The 26,571-nt window shown below is 36.5% G+C and overlaps 1 protein-coding gene across 2 annotated transcripts in view; it reads right to left on the bottom strand.

Annotated features, from left to right (window-relative positions):
* The window catches only part of UGGT1 (UDP-glucose glycoprotein glucosyltransferase 1), a 105,231-nt gene that overhangs the window by 72,884 nt on the left and 5,776 nt on the right, over window positions 1-26,571 (bottom strand). For both annotated transcript variants that reach the window (XM_036742659.1, XM_036742660.1), the window contains exons 2-6: window positions 20,799-20,928; window positions 8,691-8,773; window positions 5,515-5,645; window positions 4,379-4,491; window positions 237-411 (exon numbers count right to left, since the gene is read on the bottom strand). In XM_036742659.1, the coding sequence (XP_036598554.1) occupies window positions 237-411; window positions 4,379-4,491; window positions 5,515-5,645; window positions 8,691-8,773; window positions 20,799-20,928 (632 nt within the window). The remainder of the gene's footprint in view (window positions 1-236; window positions 412-4,378; window positions 4,492-5,514; window positions 5,646-8,690; window positions 8,774-20,798; window positions 20,929-26,571) is intronic.

Raw genomic sequence — 26,571 nt, 5'->3', positions numbered from 1 at the left:
AAATGTAATAACTTCTTCATTTGGCCACCCTGAACACTATTTTCTTTTTAATTTTTATTGAAAAGGTAGGCAATCCTTCCACACAAATGGATAAAGAAAATATAAATAGGTGTGATGAAAATGAAAATACTAAAGAGTGACTGAAATAAATGGATGCAAAAGAACAACATAAATATATATATATGCCAGGCCAAAGTAACAGCCAATAAAAGTTTAAAAATAATAACAATACTTACTGATATATAGTGTCTGAGTACATAATTTATTTTCCCTGCACTGCTTTTTGCTACAAGTTGATGGTGGAAATTATAAAATTCCTTAGAGCCAATCTCTGAGTAGAATATCACCACCGGGCTTCCAGGATTTAAAGACGGATATCTGTGATCCCCTTTGAACAAATTTGGTTTGGGTCTGGGAATAAACATCAAAAGTTGTGATAAGAAAATTCAAATCAACTCTATTTCTACAAAAAAGTTTAATTACTATTATTGACTTTAAGTATTTTAATACCAAGAACATGAGAAAAAAAATTCCCTCTTTCTATTCCTTCTAGTGTTTGTTTTTATCACTATCACTGACTTTTTCTACATCTACTGCTATAATCATGTGGGGTTTTTTGTTTATGCATTGTATGATGTTGACAGCATTTATGAATATTAACTAGGCTTACATGTGCCATAAAGCCTATATGACCACAAAAATCAAGGTATTTAAGAAATGGAACAGATCTCAGATCCATCTGCCATTGCAAGCAGCTTGGTAGATAGAATGCTAGGCCTGCAATCAGAAAGACCCAAGTTCAAATTTGGCCACAGACACTTAACCTGTGTTTGCCTCAGTTCCTTCAACTATAAAATGGACATAATAATACACCTACCTCCCAGAGGTACTGTGAAGAACAAATCAGATAATAACTGTCAAGTGCTTAGCACAGTGCCTGGCACACCGTAAGCGCTATATAAATGCTGGCTACTATTATTATCTAGTCCAATTTATATACCAAACGAATCTCTACTATAATACCTGACAAGTGGTCATCCAACCTCTGTTTGAAGACCCCAAAGGAAGGGGAATCTACCACCTCTTGGGACAGCCCATTCCACTTTTGGAAAGGTATAATTATTAGGAAGTTTATCCTAATCTCAAGCCTAAATTTAATTATTTGCAACTCCATTGCTCCTGACTGCATTCTGGGACCAAACAGGACAAAGCTCCACACAACAGACTTTCAAACATTTTACAGCTACCAAAGTGACTTTCCTAAAGCACAGGTCTGACCAGGTAAATCCCCCATATTCAATAAACTCCAGTGGTTTCCCATTACCTGATAAATCAAACACAAAACTCCTCTATTTGGCATTTATAGCCCTTTACAACCTGGTTCCATCTCACACTCTTGCACTGGACATTACCCATCCCTAGAATGTACCCCCTTTTCACTTATACCTCCCAGAATTCTTTCCTTCAAGGCTCAGTTCTGGCCACACCTTCTACACCAAACCTTTCCTTTTCTCCCAGTTTGTACGAGCGCCTTCCCCTGATTATTACCTGATATCTATTTTGTACATGTCAAAATATGTATATGGTGTTTCCCCTTGCTAGATAAGCTCCTTGATGGAAAGTACTGTTTTGTTTTTATCTTTTTACCTCCAGCAGCATAAAGGAGAGTAATCTCTAACAAGCCTAGAAAGGTAAGGTGGAGCAAAATTGTGAGGGCTTTCAATGCCAAACAGAAAAAATTATATTTTGTACTGGAGGCAACAAGCAGATATTTATAGTTCTTAGGTAGGCCAGTAAGGGACATGTCAGACCTGTGCTTTAGGTATATCAATATGGCAAATGTGAGGATGACTGATGAGGAACAGGGAGAGCGATAAGGAGGCCAATTCAATACTGCAGGTCAGAAGTGATGAAGGCATGAAATAGGGTAATGATTGTGAAGGTGAGAGAAGAGGAGGAATTTGAGAGATGTTGTAAAGTTAAAATCCAGAAGCCTTAGCAACTGACTGGATATGAAGAAAAAATAGACGTGAGGAAGAAAAAATAGATGAAGATGACTCTGAAGAAGCAACCTGGGTAATTTGAAAGATGGTGGGCATCTGGACAGAAATAAGAATGTTTCAAAAAGTGATAAATCTGGGGAGAAATATAATGAGTTCTATAAATATATTAGTAATGGGTTTTGTTTTTCTCCTATTCTCGACAGGAGGGTCGGGTGGGGACAGGAGGGTGAAAAGGCAGATTTTGACTGATCGGAGTAAATAAATTTTTTTTTAATTTTAAAAAGGAAATATAATGAGGTCTGTTGAGGGTGCAGGCCTATAGAATATACAGTGGGAGATGCCAAATAGGTCAATGCCTAATAGTTGGTGATGATGCAAAACTGCAACGGAAGAGAGAGGACAGGGCTTGATGTATAAATTTGGGAACCTTCTGCATAGAGAACATGACTGAACCCATGAAAGCTGAGAAACTTGGAGAGTATATGAAAAGAGAAAAGAGACGCCAGAACAGAGCCCTGCAGAATTCTCACACACCAGAGGAGGATATGAATGAGAATCCAACAAAGGAAATGGAGAATTTCATTTTAAAAGTAAGGAAACTAGAAGATGAAGGGAAGATATCTAAGAGAAATAAAATCAAATTAAGGGATGAGAGAGGAATATATTGAGAGAGGGAAATAGGGAGAGATAGAATGGGGTAAATTATGTCGCATAAAAGTGGCAAGAAAAAGCAGTTCTGTAGGAAGATAAGAGAAGTCAGGTAAGGGGGAATGAGTGAATCTTGCTCTCATCAAATTTGACCTAAGGAGGGAATACCATACATACTCAATTGGATATCTTACCCCACAGGAAAGAAGGAAGAAGATAAAAAAAGGGGGGATGATAGAAGGGAGGGCAGATGGGGGTGGAGGTAATCAAAAACAAACACTTTCGAAAGGGATAGGGTCAAGGGAGAAAATTCAATAAAGGTGGATAGGTTAGGAAGGAGCAAAATATAGTGAGTCTTTCACAACATGAATATTGTGGAAGGGTCATGCATAATGATACGCATGTGGCCTATGTTGAATTGCTTGACTTCTTAGGGAGGGTGGGTGGGAAGGGAAGAGGGGAGAGAATTTGGAACTCAAAGTTTTAAAAACAGATGTTCAAAAACAAACAAAAAAAAGTTTTTGCATGCAACTAGAAAATAAGATACACAGGCAATGGGGCGTAGAAATTTATCTTGCCCTACAAGAAAGGAAGGGAAAAGGGGATGAGAGGGGAGGGGGGTGATAGAGGGGAGGGCTGACTGGGGAACAGGGTAAACAGAATATACGCGATCTTGAAGTGGGGGGGGAGGGTAGAAATGGGGAGAAAATTTGTAATTCAAACTCTTGTGAAAATCAATGCCAAAAACTAAATATATTAAATTAAAAAAAAATTAAAAAAAAAAAAAGTAAGGAAACTAGGTCCCAGGGAGATTAGGTGAGTTTTCTAAGATTGTCAGCAATATAATCTCCCTCCAAACAAAGAATGAAATCAGAGTTACCTCTTATATTTAAAAAAATGTCAAAACTAAATGAAATAATGAATCTCTATTATTGAACCAATTTGAGAGAATGCTGTCTGAACATTTCATTAATATGCAACCAGTACTCATTTTGGTATTTCAATACCTAAGGCCATGTATAATAAACATAACATAATAAATGAATAAGATTACAATTAAAAACTAGCAGAAGATAAGGGAACTTGATGCCCCAGAGATGTAATAAAATATCCACCTCTTCCATTTAGCTTCCACAAATAACCTAAGTGTGGGAAAAACAGCTTTTTAATTACTGATATAATATTCTAATAAAATTTTAATTAGCTAATTTAAATTATCTAGACTTAATTTAAATTAAATGGTCTTGTTTGAAAATTATATTTTTATATAATAATATCACAAGCATCCACAATTTGTAGTGCTTTTTAAAAAATCTGTATTTTTTAAAATCAAGTTAATAAACAAACCTGGTACACTGTCCTAAGATACAAATAATAGTGTAATGGTCAATGGATACTGGAAACTTAAATAAGAAAGAATAAATTTTAAAAGAAAAATAACAAATCATGACATAATTTATATATGAGAATGCCACATGGTGTAACGAGTAAGACGCTGCACTTGAAGTCAGGAAGCCCTGGCTTTCAATCTCACCACAGAAACTTAATTGTTATATGACCTCTGAGCAAGTCACTTAAACCTCTCTGTGCCTCAGTTCCCTCATTTATACAGGGAGAAGCTTGGACTTGATGGCCTCTACGATTCTTTTCAGCTCTGAAATCTATGATTTATGGTCCTAAGATTACATGTTATTAACAAAGGAAAATATTAGAGAGACACACTCTACCTTTTAGATGCTGTCTGTAAAAGTGCTCCAAGTGTGTCAAAATCACAAGTCTTCTCTCCATGCACTGAAAAGAATGAGTGACAACCTTTTGGCGGAGGTTCATCAGCTGCTATCTGCCAGGTAAAATAAGAGTAATTTTAAAAAATAATTTCTAGCCAAAGAGAAAATAAAATAGTCCGACCATGGATGCAATTCTACTAAGTCCAAACACCCAACCCCATTATTTAAATTCAAAGGTGCTATTTCTCTACATCTGTTTCTTCATCTGTAAAATGAGGGGATAAGGGTAGGTTATTTCTAAAGTCTCTTCCAGTTCTAACATTCTATGAATCTGATTCAATGTCTCAAACAGTAACAAGATATCTGCAAAATGGAGTCTAACTTGAAAATATTAAAAACGTTAATTTTAACTTCAAAGGTATAGGCAATTCACTTTAGTTAAATGAGCCATGAAATGTAATATGAATGCAAATGGAAAGAATGATAAATGCCCTAAAAAAATGAGCTGTGGCAAGCAGAAAAGGGACCAAGGGAAAACTAAGTGGAAAAGGTTTAATTATATAAGGAGTATAATGAAATGTTCTAAAGGAAAAACAAAACAAGATGCACAAATTCAATGGATCTATAATGACAGACATAAATATAAGGGTTTAATGAGATACGCATGTCGGCAAGTTTAATTAAATGTAGGTTCACATATTTGGATGTAATGAGATAGGAAAAGGAAAAGGTATTATGAGATCACTTATAGCTCTGTAATTTAATCTGTTTACAAAAAAGTGACATGGCTATATGGAAATAAAGTGAGCAAAGGAAATGGCACATTCACAAAGCTATTTGTCTAAGGAGTTTGGAAGTGTGGCATTTTGGAACAGAGATAGCTTAGGTGAAATATATTCTGCTTTTTTCATCCAAAATGGGTGAGATGGAATTCCCAAACAGAATTTATGACTTAACAGCTAAAAATAAGGATTATTACATATAAACAAGAAATCAGTTTAAACAAGAGCTCCCAAGCAGGCATTTTGTATATCTTCAATGTACAAATTAACCAACTAATACACTCAATGTGCAGATTAATCATATTACGATTCTGCTGGAACAGCTGTTCTATAAAGGTACTGACACATACTAACCTGTTGGAAGGCTTGAACCGTAGCTGAATAGGAGCGAAGAGACAGAGAAAATTTCAGCAAGTTCTGCTGAAGAGGTGACAGATAATGAAATGCTATCTTCAATAGTTCATTATAATAGGAATAATCAGTACCTGTAAAAGAAGAAAACATAGAATCAAAAACTGTACTTGATTATAAATAATGAAATCAATTACTACATATAAAAATTATTTTAAAAAATAAATTATCTAAAGTATCACATGATTGTGACATTACAGCTGTGCTATCCAATCAACCAACAAGCATTTATTAAGCACCTACTAAGTCAATCAATAAGGATTTAACAAGTGTCTACCATGTGCCAGGTACTGTGCAAGGTTCTGGAAAAGCAAAGACAAAAAGAAATCAGTCCCTGTTCTCAGGGAGCTCACATTCCATAAGAGGAAAAGTATAAGTAAATAAGTGCATAAAACAGATACAAAATAAATTCAAGGCAACTTTGGGCAGTAGGACACTGGCACCTGCAGTAATAAAGAAAAAGCTTCATGTAGAAAGTGGTGCGAAAGCTGATTCTTGAAATAAACAAGGTATTCTAAGAGGCTGAAATGAGGAGGAAACACACTCCACGCATGGGCGACAGCCGATGCAAAAGCACAGAGCCAAGAGAAAGGGTATCTTGTAGAGGAACAGCAAGAATGCCAGTCTGACTGGGTGGTAATATGAAGGAAGACAAGCAACATACAATACAATTATAAAGATAGGTTGGGACCAGGTGAAGAGTTTTAAATGCCAAACAGAAGTTTATGTTTAATCAAAGGAAAAATAGGGAGAAAATAAGGAATATTTAGTAAGGGACTGATAGGGTCAAACCTAGACCAAGAAAATCACTTTGGCAACTATATGGAAGACAGACTGAAAAAGGGAGAGGCTTGAATTAAGAGAATCAATTGGGAAGCTACGGCAACAGTCTAGGTGAAAAGTGATGAAGACCCAAACTAAGGCAGTGACGATGTGAATAAAGAGGAAAGGACAAAATCTGGCAAACTAGCTGTACGTGTGATATGAGTGAAAGTGACAATACCAGTGCTGGGTTATTAGAAAGACAGTAGCGCAGAAACAGAAAAAAACAAAGTCTGGAAAAGGAATGGGTTTGAGGAGAAAGATAATAAGTCATATTTTGAACATACTGAGTCTGAGATACTTCAGGGATATTAAGTTTGGAATATCCAAAAAGCATTTGGGGATGTGTGACTGGAGCTATAGAGGGAGACTACAGCTGAATATAAAAATGTCAAAAGTCATCTGCATAGAGACAATAATTATAAAGCCATGAGAGCTGATGTCACTAGACAAAAAAAGAAGAGAAAAGGGCTCAGGAAAGAGCCCAGTTAGGCAGCATGATGTGGATGAAGATCTAGAAGTTAGAGCCAAAGATGTAGGATGTAAACCAAGAGACAGCAGTGTGATAAAAACCCATGGAGGAGAAAGTATCCAGGAAGAGAGGGTTCCATAGGCAAAGTCAAAGGCAGCAGAGAGGTCAAGAGGAGGATTGAGAAAAGAAAAACAGATGTGGCTATTAACGAACCATCAATCACTTTCTAGAGAAACTTTTCAGTTAACAGACAAAGTCAGAAGCCACAATGCAAAGAAGAGTCCGTGGAAGAAACACGTATAGACAGCTTTTTCTAGCAGTTTGACTGTGAAAAAGAAGACCAATATGGAATGATAGTTCGAAGGTATAAACATTGCTTTTTTCCCCCCAGGACTGAGGTTTGGGTGGGTTCCTAGGCAGCAGAAAAGAACTGAAAAGTAAGGAGGGGAAATAAATGGTGGGTTACCCTACAGAAAAAAAGGCAAATGGATAGAATCAAAGTTATACAAAGAGCAGTTATCCTTGGGAGGAAGAAAGGCCACCTCTGTAAGGAGGCAAAGGAAGAGAGAATAGGGGATTAATGAGATATAAGAGATGTAGAGAAGGAGCTCATAGAAAATGGCCTCCATTCTGAGAAAGTCCTTAGTAGAGAGTAGAAGAGAGTGGACATAATGAATGAAAGGGAAAAAATACAGAAGGGTATTAGCTATTTTTAAAGCTTTGGAGAGAGCTGTGCAATGGAAAAGTAAGGCAATTTACAACATGACTAATATGGAAATATGTTTGGCATGACTACGCATGCATAATATATATCAAATTGCTCACCTTCTCAATGAAGGGAGTAGGGACAGAGGGAGAACTCAAAATTCTAAAAACGAATGTTGAAAATTGTTTTTATATGTAATTGGGGAAAAATAAAATAGTAAATAAAAAGAAATAACATCAAAAAAAAGAAGACCTCAGTATTTGATAAATAAGAGCTATTCTTTAAAAAAATTTCCTTGACATGTTCAAGGAAATGAAACATTTCCATAACCAATTTCTGTCAACCAAAAATACCACACGTAGTGCATACATATATTACAATTATTAATTATAATACAACAGACTTCAAATTTTATCATGAAGCACAATTATATAAATTTGACCTAATAAAAAGCAAACTGATCTTTAAGAATTCAAACGATTCTAGCTAGTTCTAAGTTATAAAAGTAAAATCTGAAGGAGCAAGTTTCAAACATCGAATATATTTTAATATCCCTAAAGACTGTTAAAAGCTTAGACTATACATCTTCAGATCTGAATTTGATATTCTGCTACTCAGGTTCTAGCTGAGCTTTTTATCTTGTACAAAGAATACTTATATTCATTAATATACATCATGGAATACACTGTACAACATTAATAATGAGCACAATGGTGATGAGTGACCAACTAAATAATTAGTTCACAAATTAAGGTGAGTTTTCTCTTACTACATTTCCCAGACCTAGGGCTGAATCATGTTCAAGTCAAAAATTTATTTGATATTTACTGAATAATCTACAATAAATTTCATCATCAGAAAATATTTAAACTTTTTTTGTTTTGCTTTAGCCATTCAGGACAAAAGTACAAAGACAAGAAATCACTTGTAACACAACTGCTAAGAATTGTATCTAACCTATTATTACGCTGTCCTGACTCTACTACTTCTCAACCTAAGTTATTTAACAAAAAAAAAAATTTCTTTATCTTCTACACTTCGTATACCACAAAGAAAACCACAGTATAGGAGAGAAAGAACAGACAAAAAAAGTCAAAGCAGCATTTACTGCAATTTTACCATCATGATCCGCTGATCCAATATTTTCACTGGCTTCTACAAAATTCCAAAATTTCTCTTGACTGTCTTCTGCTAAAAATTCACTGGGAGAAAAGTAGGAAATGTCAAAAGGAGCGGAAAAAAATCTTTAAAATCAACCAGAAAAACCTATAGTAACAAAGAAAGCAAAACAGTTAACAAAGTTAAGTTTCCTAATTCATACTCTAAAGCAAGTAAATGAGAAAAGCAGTGAATGCCTCAATAACTGTTTATAAAGTTTGGAATAAGAGAAGAGTAAAAATGATTGAAGTCAGTCGAGAATCACATTAAAAATGAAAGTTTAAAAAGCTCCAGAGATTCAAAACATTGTCAAGTAGGAACACAAGGTAAAGGAATAAGAAATACTCAATTCCAGTAATGGCTTTGTGTACTGAATTTGCTGGGATACCTGAGACAAGATAAACATCTAAGTTTCTTAAATTTCTCCCAATGGAGTACTACAGTATATAAGCTATGAGAACTTTTCAAGTCAGTATTTTGCTTCACATTTTAAAAATCCTACTCGAATGCCTGACTGTGGACACCAGGCAATGCCAGCAAAAGGCAATCTCTAACAGCTTCTACCATGCTGGAAGAGGTTTTAAATATGATCAATGAAATCAGTGAGTACTTATTAAGGGCCTACTATGTGCCAAACACTATACTAGGCAGTGGGGGATACACATACAAAAAACAAAAATATCTCTACTCACAATAAGCTTACATTCTAACAAAAAGACAAAAAGTACATATTAAAAAATGTATATTTATGTGTAATATACACAATATAACAGATAACTGCATGTGTACACACATACATATACATATGTATGTATTCATATGTGTGTATGTATGTAATCAAATATAAACAACAGACTAAGTAGGCTTTTATAAGACCTACCTAAGTGCAGAAAGGCTCGTATCCCATAAATTCTTTGGTCATGGCAACCCATAAAAACAAAAATAACTTTAAAAATACTTGATCTTATGCAACCCCCTTCTGTTTTTGCAACGAGGGCGACAAAGCAGTGGGAAAGAGGATGCATGATATTAAAAATCACACTCTTTATACCATTAATAAACATTAACTTAGATATTGTCAAATGACCGTCTAATAACCAAAGAATAGGCATCCCACTTCGGGAACTAGATATTCTTGCTCTAAATGAATCCAGAAAAAGAATTTGCACCCAAAAGGAAGGAGAGTTCATCTCCCTGAAAAGAGAAATAAGTGAGTTGACCTAGTTGGTTTTATCATAGAACAAAAAGCAACAAGAAATATAATTGCATAGGACATTTGGTCATCTTGTTTTGCAAAATTCATGATAAGTACTTGCAAGAAAACCACCAGGGAAATAATTACAGAAAATGTCCTTATCCTCCTTGTAGAAGATGATGGAGTATTAACCCTTTATTTAAAAAAAAAAAAAACCTATAAGCCTCTCAAAACTTTTAAAATTTAGTAACTCGGAGGATTCTGGGAAGATGGTGGAGTAGGTCAGAAAACTTTCAGCTCTCCAAATTTCCTCCACAAAAAAAGACTGAACATCACCTCAGAGCAGCAGAAATACACATGGGGTAAAGCAGTTGTCTTCCTAAGACAATCTGAGAAGACCCCAGGACTGGACTTCCAGGGGCTGAGGTAAGTTCAAGCACCTCCAGGCCTACTCTGCAGAATCAACAAACAAGCCCTGGGGACAGCTCGGTTGAGAGGCAGCCTCAACCTTAGAAGTTGGAAAAGATTGAAGGACCTTCCTCTGTTGAGGGACACCAAGCACAGCTGTGCTGTCCTGGGCTAGGCTGCCACTGCAGAGGAGAAGGAATTAGCACACACCTGGTGAGTGCAGCAGTGTGGGACAGGGACCCCATTGACTGTGGGCACTTACAAGAGAACAGAGTTCCTGGTTTCAGTTCTGAGGCAGAGAGGAGAGCTGTAGTTTGTAGTCACCCAAGGGACAACAGGGAGCAAGATCATTTGCAGGACAGTGTGGCTGGGGGCCTTAGCTGTGGCTTAGAAGTGGAGAGGAGAGCCCAAGTTTGGGCCCTGAGACAGATCTGATAAGATAACAGTAAGAACCTGAAGCTTAGGGTATCACTCTCCATACCTTGGGACTACATATAGGGGTATGACTGTATATGTATATATACATCTATATGTATATAGAGATCTGTGTGTGTGTGTGTGTGTGTGTGTGTGTGTGTGTGTGTGTGTGTGCGCTTAACTGTAGCCTTCTTTAGAGTGGGGAGGGAGGAAAGGAGGAAAAAAATAACATAAAAAGTGCACAGCAGAGAACAAAAGAAAACCAACAAGGAAGCAAAGAAAAGCTGGGCAGCTTGGAAAACAGTGTGTAGTATTTAATATATAGGTTTTCTTGAAATGGAAACTTAATGTTTTACACTGAATCCTCTCTTACACTCTGCTGTGTACAAGGCATTTTTTTTCTCTTCTCATTTTGTATTTAAGTTTAAAATAAAAAAAATTTACAAAAAAAATATAGATGTAAAAAAATGATAAAAAAAATTTAGTAACTCCAAAGCAAAGGTGGTAAATAGGACAAAAATGGAGAAAAATACGATGAAAAATATGGTTCAAGAGGAAGAAAATAAAAATAACAATAATAGCTAACAGTTATATAATGCTTTAAGATTTGCAAAGCACTTTACAAATACCATCTCATTTGATCCTAACAACCACCCTGGGAAGTAGACACTACTATTATCCCCATTTTACTATTAAGGAAACTGAGGCAAACGGCGATTAAGTAATTGCCCAAGGTCACAGAGCTCATGAGTGTCTGAGGCCAGTCTTCAGTTCCTACAGTCTATCTTTATGCTACTTAGCTGTTCTGCTTGAGAAAAGCCAAAGGCTTGCAGACTGCAAAAGAAGCCTCATGGCTATACATTACAAATAACTTCTTTCATAAAAATGTTGGGAGGTAAGTGACAGGGAGTACCCCAAATAACATCACAAAAAAAATGAGCCTGATTAAATCTCAAAATACAGAAAACTGATACAGTTTATTAATGTGGGAGTAATTTCAGAAGAACCAACTTTTTATGTACTGCTAGATAACTTAAGTAATAGAGCAAAGATCAAAAGTAACACCAAAGTAGAAACAATTAAATTGAGAAGATGCGGTATGAAAATCACACAACTCCACCTGATCTATTTTACCAAGCTGTTTTACATGGGAAGGAGAAATGGATAAAAGAACATCAACGTACTCTCAGTATGCTTAAAGGTTAGCTCAGGGCTTCTGAAACTTTTCCCACTTGCAACCCCTTTGCACCCAAGAAATTTTTATGTGACCATGGGTAGATGGGTATATAAAATAGGTATACAAATCAAACACTTACTGATAATAAATCATAAAGAAATTAATTTTAAAACAATTTTTGATATACATGTAAATTTACCATTTACTAAAGATAAAATTTGCATACTAATGAGATGGACGTGCTTGTTTATTTTTACATAAAGAATTAAACCTTGGCAGAATATTTTAAATACTGCAGAATGCAGAGCATCATCAACTTCTCCAGAGTTGATCGATATTTTGATTTTATAAGTCAATTCTGAGAATGTTACTTCGAATAAATATGTAATACAAAATGGCAGGAGCATATTTAGTGCCATTTCAGAAATTGTTGGAAATTCTTTCCTAATCCCAAGCCAAAATTCATTTAACAATTTTCTATGTACAGTATAAACACTGTAAATACAATAGTCTCAAATCTGAGCTGAGGTGTTTCTGGCAGCATTCACTTTTGTTGCATGGTGTGACAGCATGTGTAGTGCAAAGTGCACATTTGTGTGTTCAGAAGCAAGGCTACAGTGAAGTTGTGGGATGCCATACAGGCAAGCACTGCTGGAAACACCTCGGATTCATTATGTGTTTGATTTTGAATTAATTTGTGGTCACTGAGAGTTCAGAGACCTTTTACTGTTGCCAAACTTTTTGTGATCCCCACATTTGGTTACGTGACCCCATAATTTAAAAAGTACTGGGTTAGTTCATTAAATCAATCGCCACAAGCAGATCAAGAGTACCTAAAAACTACTTCAACAAGTAAACAAATTTGTCCTTACCAGGACTAGAAATATGACATAAACTTGCATGCAAATTCTTATGGGAGGAGATCAAGATTATAAGTAGTTTTACCTCAAAAAACAAGTAGTAGAGGGAAATGCAATAAGCATTTACTATGTGCCAGGCATTGAAAACAAAAAACCAAGTATATAGAAAGCTTAAATGAGAAATCCAAAAAAAATCAGTCAACCTGAGGACACTAAAGGATTAAACTGGATGAAAAATAACACGCAAAAAAAGAAAAATGGTAAAGATTTTTATAATAAAATTTTTCAAGTATCAAAGACAGTAGTGCCGCCACATGCAAACTCTAATATCACAGTTCTGGATGTACTAGGTGATAAAGCGGAAAAAGTAACGCCGCAAACAATGATAAACAGAACTAAATCAGATCAAATCATACAGGGACAAGATAAAATTCTGAAGGCACTGAGGGATTAATTCTCCAAGAATCTGATAAAGGAGAGGACGTTAAAGATGGAAACAAACTAGAACCATAAAACCAAAAACAGGAAGAGACCAAAAGAAAATCAATAACTAACTAGCAAACTATATGCCTACTTTCCCAGCCATACAAAAATTTTTTGAAAATTCATGGATTGGAGCACAAAGGTTTGCAAAGGGCCCAAGCAGTCTTTCTCAAACTATATTCTACAAGCAAGTGAATGGAAAGTGTAGAGATTACAAGATCCTTCTATGTTTACTGGGTTTTGGAATACAAAACAATTCGATTAGGGAGAGACAAATGCCTCAAAGACTCTCTTTCAACAAGGTGTTTCCCATGCAAATGTCAGAATGTTACAATATTCCTAGAAAGATAATAATTTTGTCTGGTAACCCTCTGATTATTAGATTTAAATGATACATAATAGGATAGGTAAGCTTGACAAAGGTCTCTGCCAACATCACAGAGGATTCTAGCAAAGTGACCAAATATAAGAAGGATAACCCAATGATGGTAAGGCCCACCAGATGCTCATGGTTTGTGGGTGACATTAGGCTAACTGTATTAAGGCCTAGAAAACTGATCAAGTATCCTAAATGAGATACATTATCATTCAAAAGAATTTGGTCTAATTTTCCAAAGAGAAAAAATCAAGTGGATAAAGGAGGGAAACAAGCATTAAGTTCCTACTACATTAAGTTCCAGGCACTCTGTTAAGCACTTTACAAATATTTAGATGAGCAAACCGAGACAGGCAGAAGTTAAGTGACCTGCCCAGAGTTACAGAGCTAATAAGCATCTGAAGCGAGATTTGAATTCAGGCCTGACTACAGGCCCAGTGCTTTATCTACTATGCCACCTAGCTGCCTTAAAAGCAAGAATGCTTTTCCTCCAGACTCTGATGGTCCACAAGACAAAGAGAAGAGGGAGAGAAGAATAGAAGGAAAGAGAGATGGAAGAGGGGAAGAGAGAAAGGGAGAAAAAAAGAGAAGAGAATAACAAGAAAAGGAGAAAGAGAGAATATTAAGCTTCTTGAGGGCAGAGGAAGTTTCATTTTTGTCTTTATAAGCTTGGCACCTACCAGAGTGTCTAGCCTATAGTACATGTTTAATAAATATACGCTGATTGATCTAGAACAAGTATTGAAAATAAACAATGAATTGGACAACAACAAAGAGTTGAACAAGCTGAATACACTGGACTGGAAAGACTTCAGGAAAATGAAGTGCTTTTAATGATGTCATGGTTCTCCCTGAAACAAAAGTTCATCTATTTCTATCCAAATCAATTCAACAAACATTTGTTAAGTATCTTTTCCATGCAAGGCACTGTCCTTGGTACCATGGATACAAAGACAAAAGAAAAAACTGTACCTACTCTCAAGGAGCTCACATTCAACTGGGAGTTCTTTTTCTTTTCTTTAACACTATTCTTCCGGTTATGCTGCATTTTTGAGTCATGGAATTCCAGAGGCCCTACAGAATTAAAGTTGAGGGTCACTCAAGGAACAAAGGAGGGTTATACAATGGGTTGTAACACATTATAAATTAAGACGTAAAGGAAAAGCAACATAAAGTTGAAGTATTCATTGGAAATGTATTCACGGAAAAACAGAAGAGCTGGTCACTCAGGGACAGAATAAGGCATAACTGATGATTAATTAGTCCATGTGCCCCCCTATAACACACATACTGTCAAGAGATAATAGCTAACATTTATATAGCACCTACTATGTAGCAGGCACAATGCTAAGCACTTTACAAATATTCTTTCATTTTATCCTTCCTAGAAGATGGACATTAGCAGACTAGGCACCCCAGAAAAGGATGCATGGGATAACAAGAGTTGCACAGGATGGGTAGGCATGGTGAATGGGTTACAATCTGAATAGGTAGAGAGAACTACAGCTACAGAACTACAGCTGCAGTTGCTTCTGGCCCCAGGCCCACCTTCTGGGAGGAATTAAGTGGCAGATCAGAGCAGGAGTGAAGAGCCTGCTGAAGATCTAAGTCCAGTTCGGGTTGGGGGTTCTTGGGGAAGGAGGAGTGCTGGTGTGGCACATCCCCCAAGCTTGGAACATAGTTCTCCTAACTCTACAAGCAGTCATACCCTGCTGAAAAACTCAAGGGTCAAGTAAGTTGGCTGGGAACATGGCCAGGCAGCAAAAATGCACCCAGATTCAGTCTCAGACTATGGAATCTTTCTTTGGTGACAAAGAAGACCAAAACATACAGCCAGAAGAAGTATACAAAGTCAAAGAGCCTACAACAAAAGCCTCCAAGAAAAACATGAACTGGTCTCAGGCCATGGAAGAGATCAAAAAGCATTTGGAAAAGCAAGTTAGAGAAGGAGAGGAAAAATTGGGAAGAGAAATGAGAAGGATGCGAGAAAACCATGAAAAACAAGTCAATGACTTGCTAAAGGAGACCCAAAAAATTACTGAAAAATACACTGAAGAAAACAACACCTTAAAAAACAGACTAATGCAAATGGCAAAAGAAATCCAAAAAGCCAATGAGGAGAAGAATGCCTTGACAGGCAGAATTAGCCAAATGGAAAAGGAGGTCCAAAAGACCACTGAAGAAAATACTACTTTAAAAATTAGAATGGAGCAAGTGGAAGCTAGTGACTTTATGAGAAATCAAGATATTATAAAACAGAAGCAAAGGAATGAAAAAATGGAAGACAATGTAAAATATCTCATTGGAAAAACCACTGACCTGGAAAATAGATCCAGGAGAGATAATTTTAAAATTATTAGACTACCTGAAAGCCATGATCAAAAAAAGAGCCTAGATATCATCTTTCAAGAAATTATCAAGGAGAACTGCCCTGATATTCTAGAGCCACAGGGCAAAATAGAAATTGAAAGAATCCATTGATCGCCTCCTCAAATAGATCCCAAAAAAGAAATCTCCTAGGAATACTGTTGCCAAATTCCAGAGCTCCCAGATCAAGGAGAAAATACTGCAAGCAGCCAGAAAGAAACAATTTGAGTATTGAGGAAACACAATCAGAATAACCCAAGATCTAGCAGCTTCTATATTAAGAGATCGAAGGGCTTGGAATACAACATTCCGGAGGTCAATGGAGCTAGGATTAAAACCAAGAATCACCTAGCCAGCAAAACTGAGCATTATGCTCCAAGGCAAAATATGGACTTTCAATAAAATAGAGGACTTTCAAGCTTTCTCAATGAAAAGAGCTGAATAGAAAATTTGACTTTCAAACACAAGAATCAAGAGAAGCACGAAAAGGTAATGAAGAAAAAGAACAAGAAAAAGAAAAAGAAATTGCAAGGGACTGATTAAAGTTGAACGGTTTTGTTTACATTCCTACATGGAAAGATGATGTGTATGATTCATGAGACCTCAGTATTAGGGTAGCTGAAGGGAATATGCATATATGTATATATGTTTATGTATATATATGTATACGTGTGTATGTATGTATATATGTATGTGTGTATGTATATATATATATATATAGAGAGAGAGAGAGAGAGAGAGAGAGGAAGAGGGCACAGGGTGAGTTGAAGATGAAGGGAAGATATCCAAAAGAAATACAATCAAATTAAGGGATAAGAGAGGAATATATTGAGAGAGGGAGATAGGGAGAGATAGAATGGGGTAAATTACCTCGCATAAAAGTGGCAAGAAAAAGCAGTTCTGTAGGAAGATAAGAGAAGTCAGGTGAGGGGGAACGAGTGAATCTTGCTCTCATCAGATGTGACCTGAGGAGGGAATACCATACATACTCAATTGGGTATCTTACCCCACAGGAAAAAAGGAGGAAGAAGATAAAAAAAGGGGGGATGATAGAAGGGAGGGCAGGTGGGGGTGGAGGTAATCAAAAACAAGCACTGTCAAAAGGGGACAGGGTCAAGGGAGAAAATTCAATAAAGGGGGATAGGTTAGGAAGGAGCAAAATATAGTGAGTCTTTCGCAACATGAGTACTGTGGAAGGGTTATATATAATGATACACATGTGGCCTATGTTGAATTGCTTGACTTCTTAGGGAGCGTGGGTGGGAAGGGAAGAGGGGAGAGAATTTGGAACTCAAAGTTTTAAAAACAGATGTTCAAAAACAAACAAAAAAAAAAGTTTTTGCATGCAACTAGAAAATAAGATACATAGGCAATGGGGCGTAGAAATTTATCTTGCCCTACAAGAAAGGAAGGGAAAAGGGGATGGGATAGCAGTGGGGTGACAGAAGGGAGGGCTGACTGGGGAACAGGGCAACCAGAATATACGCCATCTTGGAGTGGGGGGGAGGGTAGAAATGGGGAGAAAAATTCTAATTCAAACTCTTGTGAAAATCAATGCTGAAAACCAATTATATTAAATTAAAAAAATTTTAAAAAAAGAATTTCAAATTAAGGCTTAAGTTGTAGCTGAAAATTTTTAACACAACCTAGCCCAAACTATGACTCCATGATACTTATTCTGCCAACAATTTTAAGGAGCTACCTTACCAGATCACAATTTCTTAGGATTTGAAATGTCTGTTAGGAGGAGACTACTTAGCCTGAATGCTGTCTTTCCTTACAAGGATGAAATAACTTACTTACATCACATTTCTAACTAGTACATTTCTTCTTCTGTATTAAAGACAAAAGTCTCTCACAAAATGCCCAGAGCTCTTGAAGAGACTAAGACAGCAATCTAAGGTTTTTTTTTTTCAGTTTCAGAAATGAAAACCTAGGACCATTCTTTACAGATGGGATAACTTTGAATAAACAGAGTTCATCCACTGAGCTTTCAAATTCAACCAATCTGACCACTACCTCAGTTTAAAAGTGAGTGAAGTGGTAGTTTGAAATAGGGGAGGCCAAAGAGTAAAGATAATTGGAGAAATTACTGTGGGAAGAAAGGAAGAAAGGAAGAAAAAAAGGCATAAAGAATGATTGTGATAGAGAAAGAAATAAAGGAGAAGATACAGGTTTTTGAAAATTGGAAATGGCTAATATATAAAGGTACCAAGAATGACAACCACAACATACACCCTTCTTAATACCCTAAAAGACAAGCCCAAAATAGCAATAGATGACAATATGAAAATAAAAAAAAATTCTGGCCAGGCTGGGCATAGTCTATGAACAGTGGGTGCCAACTGGTTTGGGGCTATCCAGCAGCTTATGTTATTTTTAAATAAGGCATTTCAAAAAAATCAAAAAGATTTTTGGTTTCATTTCAGAAGCAAGAAAGTCTTAGGAACACAGTATTTTATAAATAAGTTCTGTTTTCCAAAGTTTCTAAGAAAAAAATGGCTAACAAGACACAATTTAGTAACTGAAGGCTACACTTAAGTAGAAATGAGTAATGAAATACAAGTTCAGCATAAGTTTTAAGCAGATTATCAAGAAATATTGGATAACTGAATAGTGATAAAGAATTATCAACAAGATGCTAGTAAATTTCATTCATTTGTTATTAAACTAGACAAAGCCCTTAAGATTGTAATATATGGAATCAAGAAAAGAAGTAATCCAGTTAGGCCAAGGATATCTTAAGTAAGTCACTTACATAAACACCCTATTAAGAGTACTTTGCAAACTAATTTTTCCAAGGAACACTCTCTGCCTATATAACTCTACTGACAGCAGACAAAAATGTTCATCTAGGGAACTTGAGGGCTATAACATACCAAGGATAAAAAGATGTTGGGAAAATTATAAAACAAAATAAAGGAAGTCAAGCTTTTTGTATATGGAAAAATTCTAACAAGTATTTTTTAATATACACAGAATTTCACAATAACTATTTTATAGAGGGAAAAATATCAGCATCAAAATTTGCTCATAAAAACTCCTATTCACATGCCATAGAACATCAGAGTTTCATAGAATACTATTTGGAAAATGTTTATAAGAACACTACATCTAGTACACCTTCTGTACATAAAGGGCTCAAACCCCTCCAAAAATTTTATCTATTAGTTCTCTCATCACTATTGTATATTCCACACATCTTCTCTTTCCGCACCATCGAGGCATGGAGGTGTGGCCAAGGCTTCTTGAAGGCTATGCCAGTGAAATACAATTTCTGGCAGATTCTACCCAACTTGAGGGGCCTTGAGAACAGTGCCTTGGAAAGCCTATGCTTGCTGTCCAAAGACCTGGCTATATTTGGTAAGACTAGTCACCAGCAAGCTAGTCAGCAGGTGATTAATTTTTAATTTTAAATTCATGAAACAAAAAAAGTTATTTGTCTGATACAACCCTTCCTTCACCTTCTTCAGTGACATCAGCAGAATGGTGAGAAAGGAGGTGGAAGGTATTGGGGGGTGGGGGGCAGATAGGGCTGCTAAAAAAAAATCACAATTGTTAGACTCAATATAAATATGAGTTTAACTACTGAAGGTAAAATATGAGAACTCTGACTGACAAAAGCTGAGGAACTACTGCAGGAACTATCTACCACCAAATACTGAAAAACCTGGATGAAGGCCTCCAGTATGTTGGGCCAAAACTCTGGATGATTTATTTATGAGACGCATGGTCAAGAATCACATAGAAAGAGAAAGCATGGATAGGTTGTGATCTAAGTTCCCATATAATGAGATGTTTCATTGGAATACCACAGAATCACTATGACATGTAGAGAATTAAGTATACATTATCATGTTATAGCTGAGGAGAGTGAGGGGCAAGAGAGTTGGGTAAACAACTGACTTGGGACCTCGTAGCAAGTCTGAAAGATTTCTGAAAAAGCCAATTAGTATTTTCTCCTTTGTCAAGCAAGCTGTCCATGTATAAAAAAAAAAAACATAGTATTTCACCATAAGTCTCATATTTTTCTGGGAATTGACGAGAAATGTAAAAATAACAAAAAAAGTTTAAGTTGAGAAGAAACTATAATGATCACATCAAAATACAGCCAACAATAAGAATCCCAAGGTTTTAGTGAAATAAAGTGACTACAACATTAACAATTCATAATCTTCCCTCCACCACAATGAGCCCTGCTAAACTGGCAACATGCCTACACTTCTCTTTTCACTTGTCTCCCTCCCACCAAAAAGGGGCTTTCTGTAAAATTTAATGATATTGCTTAGTACTAAGCACAGAGAGAGCAGAGGGAAGGGACTCAAAAAGCGCTGGAATTAAACATAATTAGAGAATTGGGAATTAACTAAATTCATTCAATTTTCCTTTGTTTATTATGACCTCCAAGTCTTTATGCTACAATATCCTTCCTTGTCCATCTTTTCAAACCTTCTTTATCAATCAACTATTTTCTCAGAAAACTTTCTCCAAATACAAGTCACTGACATAAAATTCTTTCTAAACTTTAGTTAGAATGTAAATAACTTTATTTGTTCAATACTTTTATTGAATATATTTTATTAATATCTATGCCACATCCCCGTAATCACTTCTTCCATAAGGTAGCAACCAATTTCCTTTGTACAGCATATAGCATTGCTCCACATTGAGAAGGTACTTAATAAATGCTTTTGATGACAATTCCAGAATGGTTTATTGTACATCCATTGTCAGATTTATTTTCTATTTAACTCAGACATGTCAAAGAACTAACCATGCTTCTTACCTTGCTTCTATTAATAATGGAGTAGAAAACCATTTTGTAGTAAGAGATGTTGTAATTGCTTTAGAATCTGCCTTTACCGAGGAGATAAACAGGCACAGTGCAATCAGAACTTCCATTTTGGAGTTAACACCTAAGTGAAAAAAAAAGCATCAGATTTAATTTTAAAATCATATATTTTGAATGTTAAGTCTTTTAAGAAGGAAAAAGTAACAAAAATGAGGGCAAAAGAAGGGAATGGCTGTGAAGGATGGTATGCAACACAGTATAGTGTCTAACATCTACAAGATGGTCAACAAATGACCAATAATTGACACAGTCAAACCTAAAATATTTCTTACGTGGTTTTCTTAATTAATAGCTTTTAAAATAAGTTATTTCCTAACATAACTTCCTCACTCTCTACTCCAGAAAACACTTCCAAATAGCAAAGAAAAACAAATAAGCAAAACCAAAATAATCACGTCTGACCCAACATGACCCTTTCCATAACAGTAATCCCCCCATCTTTCTACCACGAAGAATGTATAGTTCATACTGTTTGTTAGAACCAAAATTAATCATCACAATTCATTTTAGTTCAGAGAACTTTTAGTCAAGTAAACAAATAAACAAGCATTTATTAAGCACCTACTATGGACCATGCACTGTGCCAAGTCTTAAGGTGATACAAAGGAAGACAAAAACAGTCCCTGTCCTTAAGGAGGTCACATCCTAATGGAGACAACATATACATACAAGATACATACATAAATTGGAGATATCAGAAGGAAGGCACTAACATGGAGAATGGAGACTGGAAGAGGCTTGTCACAGAAGGTGAGATTATTTTAAATGAGACTTAAAGGTGGAAACTGGGACATCCATTGAAAATGCCCGGAGTCAAGATATGGAAAGTCCTGTGCAAGAGTCTCTGTATCAGAGAATAAGTGGGAGAGTGGAGGGAGGGGACATAAAGTGTAAGAAAAGGAGGAAGGGGCCAGGTTATCTCTCAGAGCTTTCCAGGTAACTCTCCATTTTCCATCAGCAGCTACCACCTTGCATCACTCAGGAAAAGCTAACAGAAATCTCATCACCATGCTAATTAACTCCCCACCTTTTTCAACTGCCTCAGCTGCCTCTCCCCTCATATTGGAGGGCTGTAAGATGGACCAATAAACTCCTTCCAAAGCCTTCCTTCATAGAGGGCTCTGAAGTTTCCGAACTTTCCAGTTAATGTTCCATTTTTCCATCTGCAACACTCGGTTTCAGGAACATTATGCCCAAGCACCAAGGTACTGCCTGATGGGTCACTCCCCCCCACCCCCACCCCTTTTCAGCTTCCTTCTTTTTGTGTGTTGTCTTTTCTTTGTCTTTTTTGTGTGTTGTTAGAATGTAAGTGCCTTTAGGGTAAGGAATGCCTGATACATAAGACATTTAATAATATTTTAAGAAAGTTTATTTAAAGGGCTTTAAAATACAGAGGAATTTATGTTTGATTCTGAAAGTCATAGGAAGCCACTAGAATGGGGGGAATGGGGAGAGAAAGAGACAGGGTCAAACCTGCTTAAGGAAGATCACTTTGGCAGCTGGGTGGAAGGTAGACCAGGTGGAAGAATAGGGAGAGACTTGAGGCATGGAAATCAACAAGAAGGCTTTTTGTTACTGTTTTCATTTACATGCTGTCATCAATACCAAAAGTATTTTTTATTGCTAGATAGCACTTAATTTCAAAGGTATAATATGAAATACCAGCTACAAATATGGAAAGGATTATCAGTAACACAATGAACTTAGGACACCTTATCCATTATTTTAATTTTGATAACTATAGAAAAACAAAGCTGAGATAGATAAAAATTTTAATGAACAGATCTACAATGGTGGAATAAAAGGGATAAATTTTAGAGACAGAAGGGCTATTAATAACAATCTAATCCAACCACCTCATTTTACAACTAAAATAACAAGTCAAGAAGACAGACTTAGCTAAATTATTTGCAGAAGATAAGAAATATATAAATACAGTGGATTAGAAAACAGGTATGCTGAATCTCAGGTGGGTTTCATCATACCATGGCATCCTTGTAGAAAGTATACAGAGATTTTAAGGAAGTAATATCCCTTGATTATTCTTGCTACAATTTCCCCTACTCTGAAGAGTTTCACTATTAGGTAACAGTTTACTAACAGCACCCTAATCAACATTCCCCGTACAATGTTTATCTTCGTCGTCATAAAATAATTTACCCAATGACAAAAGTTCGAAGGAAAACTAGTAAATAGTCATGACTGTATGTGAGAAGCATTATGGCATTCTTTCTTGGTCTAGTTGTATAAGGTAAATATAGTCAAAACTACCCTCCCAACCCAGAAGCTTGATTATGGTACGCATAGCAAAATATTTTTACACATGGATAACATAGCTTCAGAGAAACATTGGTTATGACCTTACTCTTGCAAGGGTTATATTTTGTTAATATCCTACTTCAAGTGGCATCCATCTAATAAATATTCATCTTTTAAAAAAAAAACTAAATTCTACAAAAACAAAACCAAACTCTACAAAACAGAAAGGGGGATGCTTAAATGAAAATGTAATACTATAATGCAATAAATTCAAAATTAATTTTATTTTCATTATGAGTTTAATATTTTAATTTCTTAAGTCATCACTCCAATTTTTTTAAAATGGTGAATGACATATATTGTTTTATTATTTTTTCTTTCTAAAGTAATTTCATAACACCCTTTGAAATCGCTGAAGATATTGTGAGATTTTGAAAAATCTGGGCTAGAAATCACTGTAACAGACAGAATATGTGGGAAAAATACACAAAAGAAATTGAAAAGGGATAATGATGACAGAACTAGATATCTGAAAACAAAACTAAAGGGAAAGTGAAAGAATGAAACAGCACTACAAAAAACTGTTTAAATAAAATAGTTTATCAATTTTACTTGATTTAAAAAATATGTATCTCCTCCAGAGTGTATTTTTCTACTAATATTGCCTCAGACAGATATAGATATCATTATCTCGAAATACGTTCTTTATGACAAAAAAAAAAACCTTCCCAAATGCCACTATGAATTCAAAAGCAATAGCTAGGTCATTTGTCCTTTTGGAGCTTATCTTGGTATAAGGTGTGAGTTGCTTGTCTAAACCTAATTTCTGCCACACTGCAATCCAGTTTTCCCAGGAGATTTTATCAAATAATGAGTCCTTATCCTTGTAGTCTTCTGGTTTATCAAACATTAGGTTCACTTGCTTCTGTAAATTATATTCTGTAACTCTGCTAAAGGTATTATTTCAATGAATTTTAGTTGACTTTCTAGGGTTCTCAAAGTTTACTATAATATCATCTGCAATAAAAGTGATAGTTTTGTTTCTTCTTTACCTGTGCTTTTTCTCTCAAACGAGTTTTCTTGCATTGCTACAGCTAGCATTACTAGCACTACGTTAAAGAGCAATGACAACAGACATACTTGCTTTACCACTGATCTTACTGGAGAGACCTCTAGTTTAGCCCTATTACATGTTCAATTCAATTCAATAAACATTTATTACGTTTCTACTATGTGCCAGACACTGTGATAAGTGCTGGGGATACAAAAAGAGGCAAAAGGCTGTCCCTACCTTCAAGGACTTTACAATCTAATAAGGGAGTCAACATGTAAACAAATGTATACAGAGCTGTGTACTTTGGGGCAGCTAAGTGGTACAGGGTGGATAGAGCACCTGGCCTAGAGTCAGAAAGACCTGAGTTAAATATGGCCTCAGAAACTTTCTAGCTGTGTGACCCTGGGCAAGACCCTGTTTGCATCAGTTTCCTCATCTGTAAAATGAGCTGGAGAAAGAAATGGCAAACCACTCCAGTACCTTTGCCAAGAAAACTCTACATGCAGTCACAAAGAGCTGGATACAACTGAAATGACTGAACAACAAAAAAGCTACATACAGGATAAATATGAAGTAATTTAAAAAGGGAAAGTACTGGATTTAAGAGGGATGAGGGAAGGTTTCCTGTAGAAGGTAGCATTTTAGTTGGGCCTTAAAGGAAGCCAGGGAGGTCAGTAGTTGGAGCAGAAAAGGGAGAGCATTTTAGACATGGGAGAGAGCCAAAGAGAATGCCCAGAGATAAGAGATGGAGTGTCTTTTTTGTAGAACAGCCTGGAAGCCAGTGTCACTAGATTGAAGAGGAAGTGTTGAGAAGTAAGGTGTAAGAATATTGGAAAGGTAGGAAGGGGCTAGGTTATGAAGGTTTTTGAATGCCAGCGCATTTTTATTTGCCTCTGGAGGAAATAAAGCACCGGAGTTATTGGGGTGGGGGGGGGGGAGGCCACCCACAGAGGGATGACATGATCAGACCTTCTCTTTAGGAAAATCATTTTAGTGGCTGAATGGAGGATGGATTGGAATGGGGAGAAATTTGAGGCAAGCAGACTCACCAGCAGGCTATTGCACTAATCAAGGCATGGGAAGATGAAGGCCTGTACTAGAGTGGTGACAGTGTCAGAGGAGAGAAGGGGACATATTTGACACCCTTTGCAAAGGTGAAATTGACAGGCTTTGGCAACAGATTGAATATAACTGGGGGCGGGGGGGGGAGGGGGGGCTGTTGAAGATAGTAAGGAATCCAAGGTAATTCCTAAGTTATGAGCTTGAGGGATATGTTGGTAAGCAAAATGGGCTCTTAACAGAGTTCGACCAAGTGCCCTTGAAGAGTTTGGCTTTTGTTTCCTTTGAGTAATTCAGTGTATTTTATTGAGTCTTACTAGGTGCTAAGTCCCAGGCCCAAACCCCTATTAGGTGCTAAGCCTACGTGGCTATGAAGCTCCCAGGGTACCAAGGGGTGGTGCTAACTCAAGAGCCAATCGTAGCAGCCTAAGTTCTGGTCATTCAGATGACGTTTGATGATGTCTGAAACCCTATAAGAAGAAAAGATAGAGCCATTTGCGCAGGACTCTCACTCTTGGTAGCGTTTGGAGACTCCCAGGCAGCTATAGCTAAGAAGCCCTCCAGCTCGTAAACCCGGATGTTGGGACTTTGTTAAACTGTGGTAACTATGTACTGGAATTTGAATCAGACAAGGTCTGTCTGTTGTTTGTACTTTGTTTGTATTTTGCTTTGAAGTTCAGGGTGCTGGTCTTTCCCCCTGAACTAAGTGAATGATATTTGTATGCTGAATTAAAGTAAGCTTGCCAACCCCTTAACCTTGCTTTCCTTAGTTAAGCAGATCAAAAGAACCTGTGCTTTTGCAGCATGCTGGTAGCGTTCTTGTTGTTGGGCTTATGTTGGTCTTTCACCCCCACAACAGCTGCTAGCCGGATTGTTGAAACAAGGGACTAGGATTTTGGTGTTGCCCTCTACAGTGAGAGGAAGATAGGAGGCGGGGAGGGCTTCGAGGGAAAGGTAATGAGTTCTGTTTTGGACATATTGAGTTTAAGTTGTCTACTGGACAACCAGTTTAAGATGTCTCAAAGGTAGTTGGATAGGCGAGATTGCAGGTCATCAGAAAGATTAGGGCAGGAAAGGTAGATTTGAGAATCATCTGCATAAAGATGATCATTAGCCCAAAGGGCTATAAAAATGTTGACCCTGCAATACCACTTCTAGGGCTGTATCCCAAAGAGATCATAAAAATGGAAAAGAAATCACATGTACAAAAATATTTACAGCAGCTCTTTTTGTGGTGGCAAAGAACTGGAAATTGAAGGGATGCCCATCAATTGGGAAATGGCTGAACAAGTTGTGGTATATGAATGTAATGGAATACTACTGTGCTATAAAAAT

Source organism: Trichosurus vulpecula, chromosome 2, assembly GCF_011100635.1.
Source record: "Trichosurus vulpecula isolate mTriVul1 chromosome 2, mTriVul1.pri, whole genome shotgun sequence".
Taxonomy (NCBI): domain Eukaryota; kingdom Metazoa; phylum Chordata; class Mammalia; order Diprotodontia; family Phalangeridae; genus Trichosurus; species Trichosurus vulpecula.
This window is presented reverse-complemented; position numbering and strand designations above follow the sequence as displayed.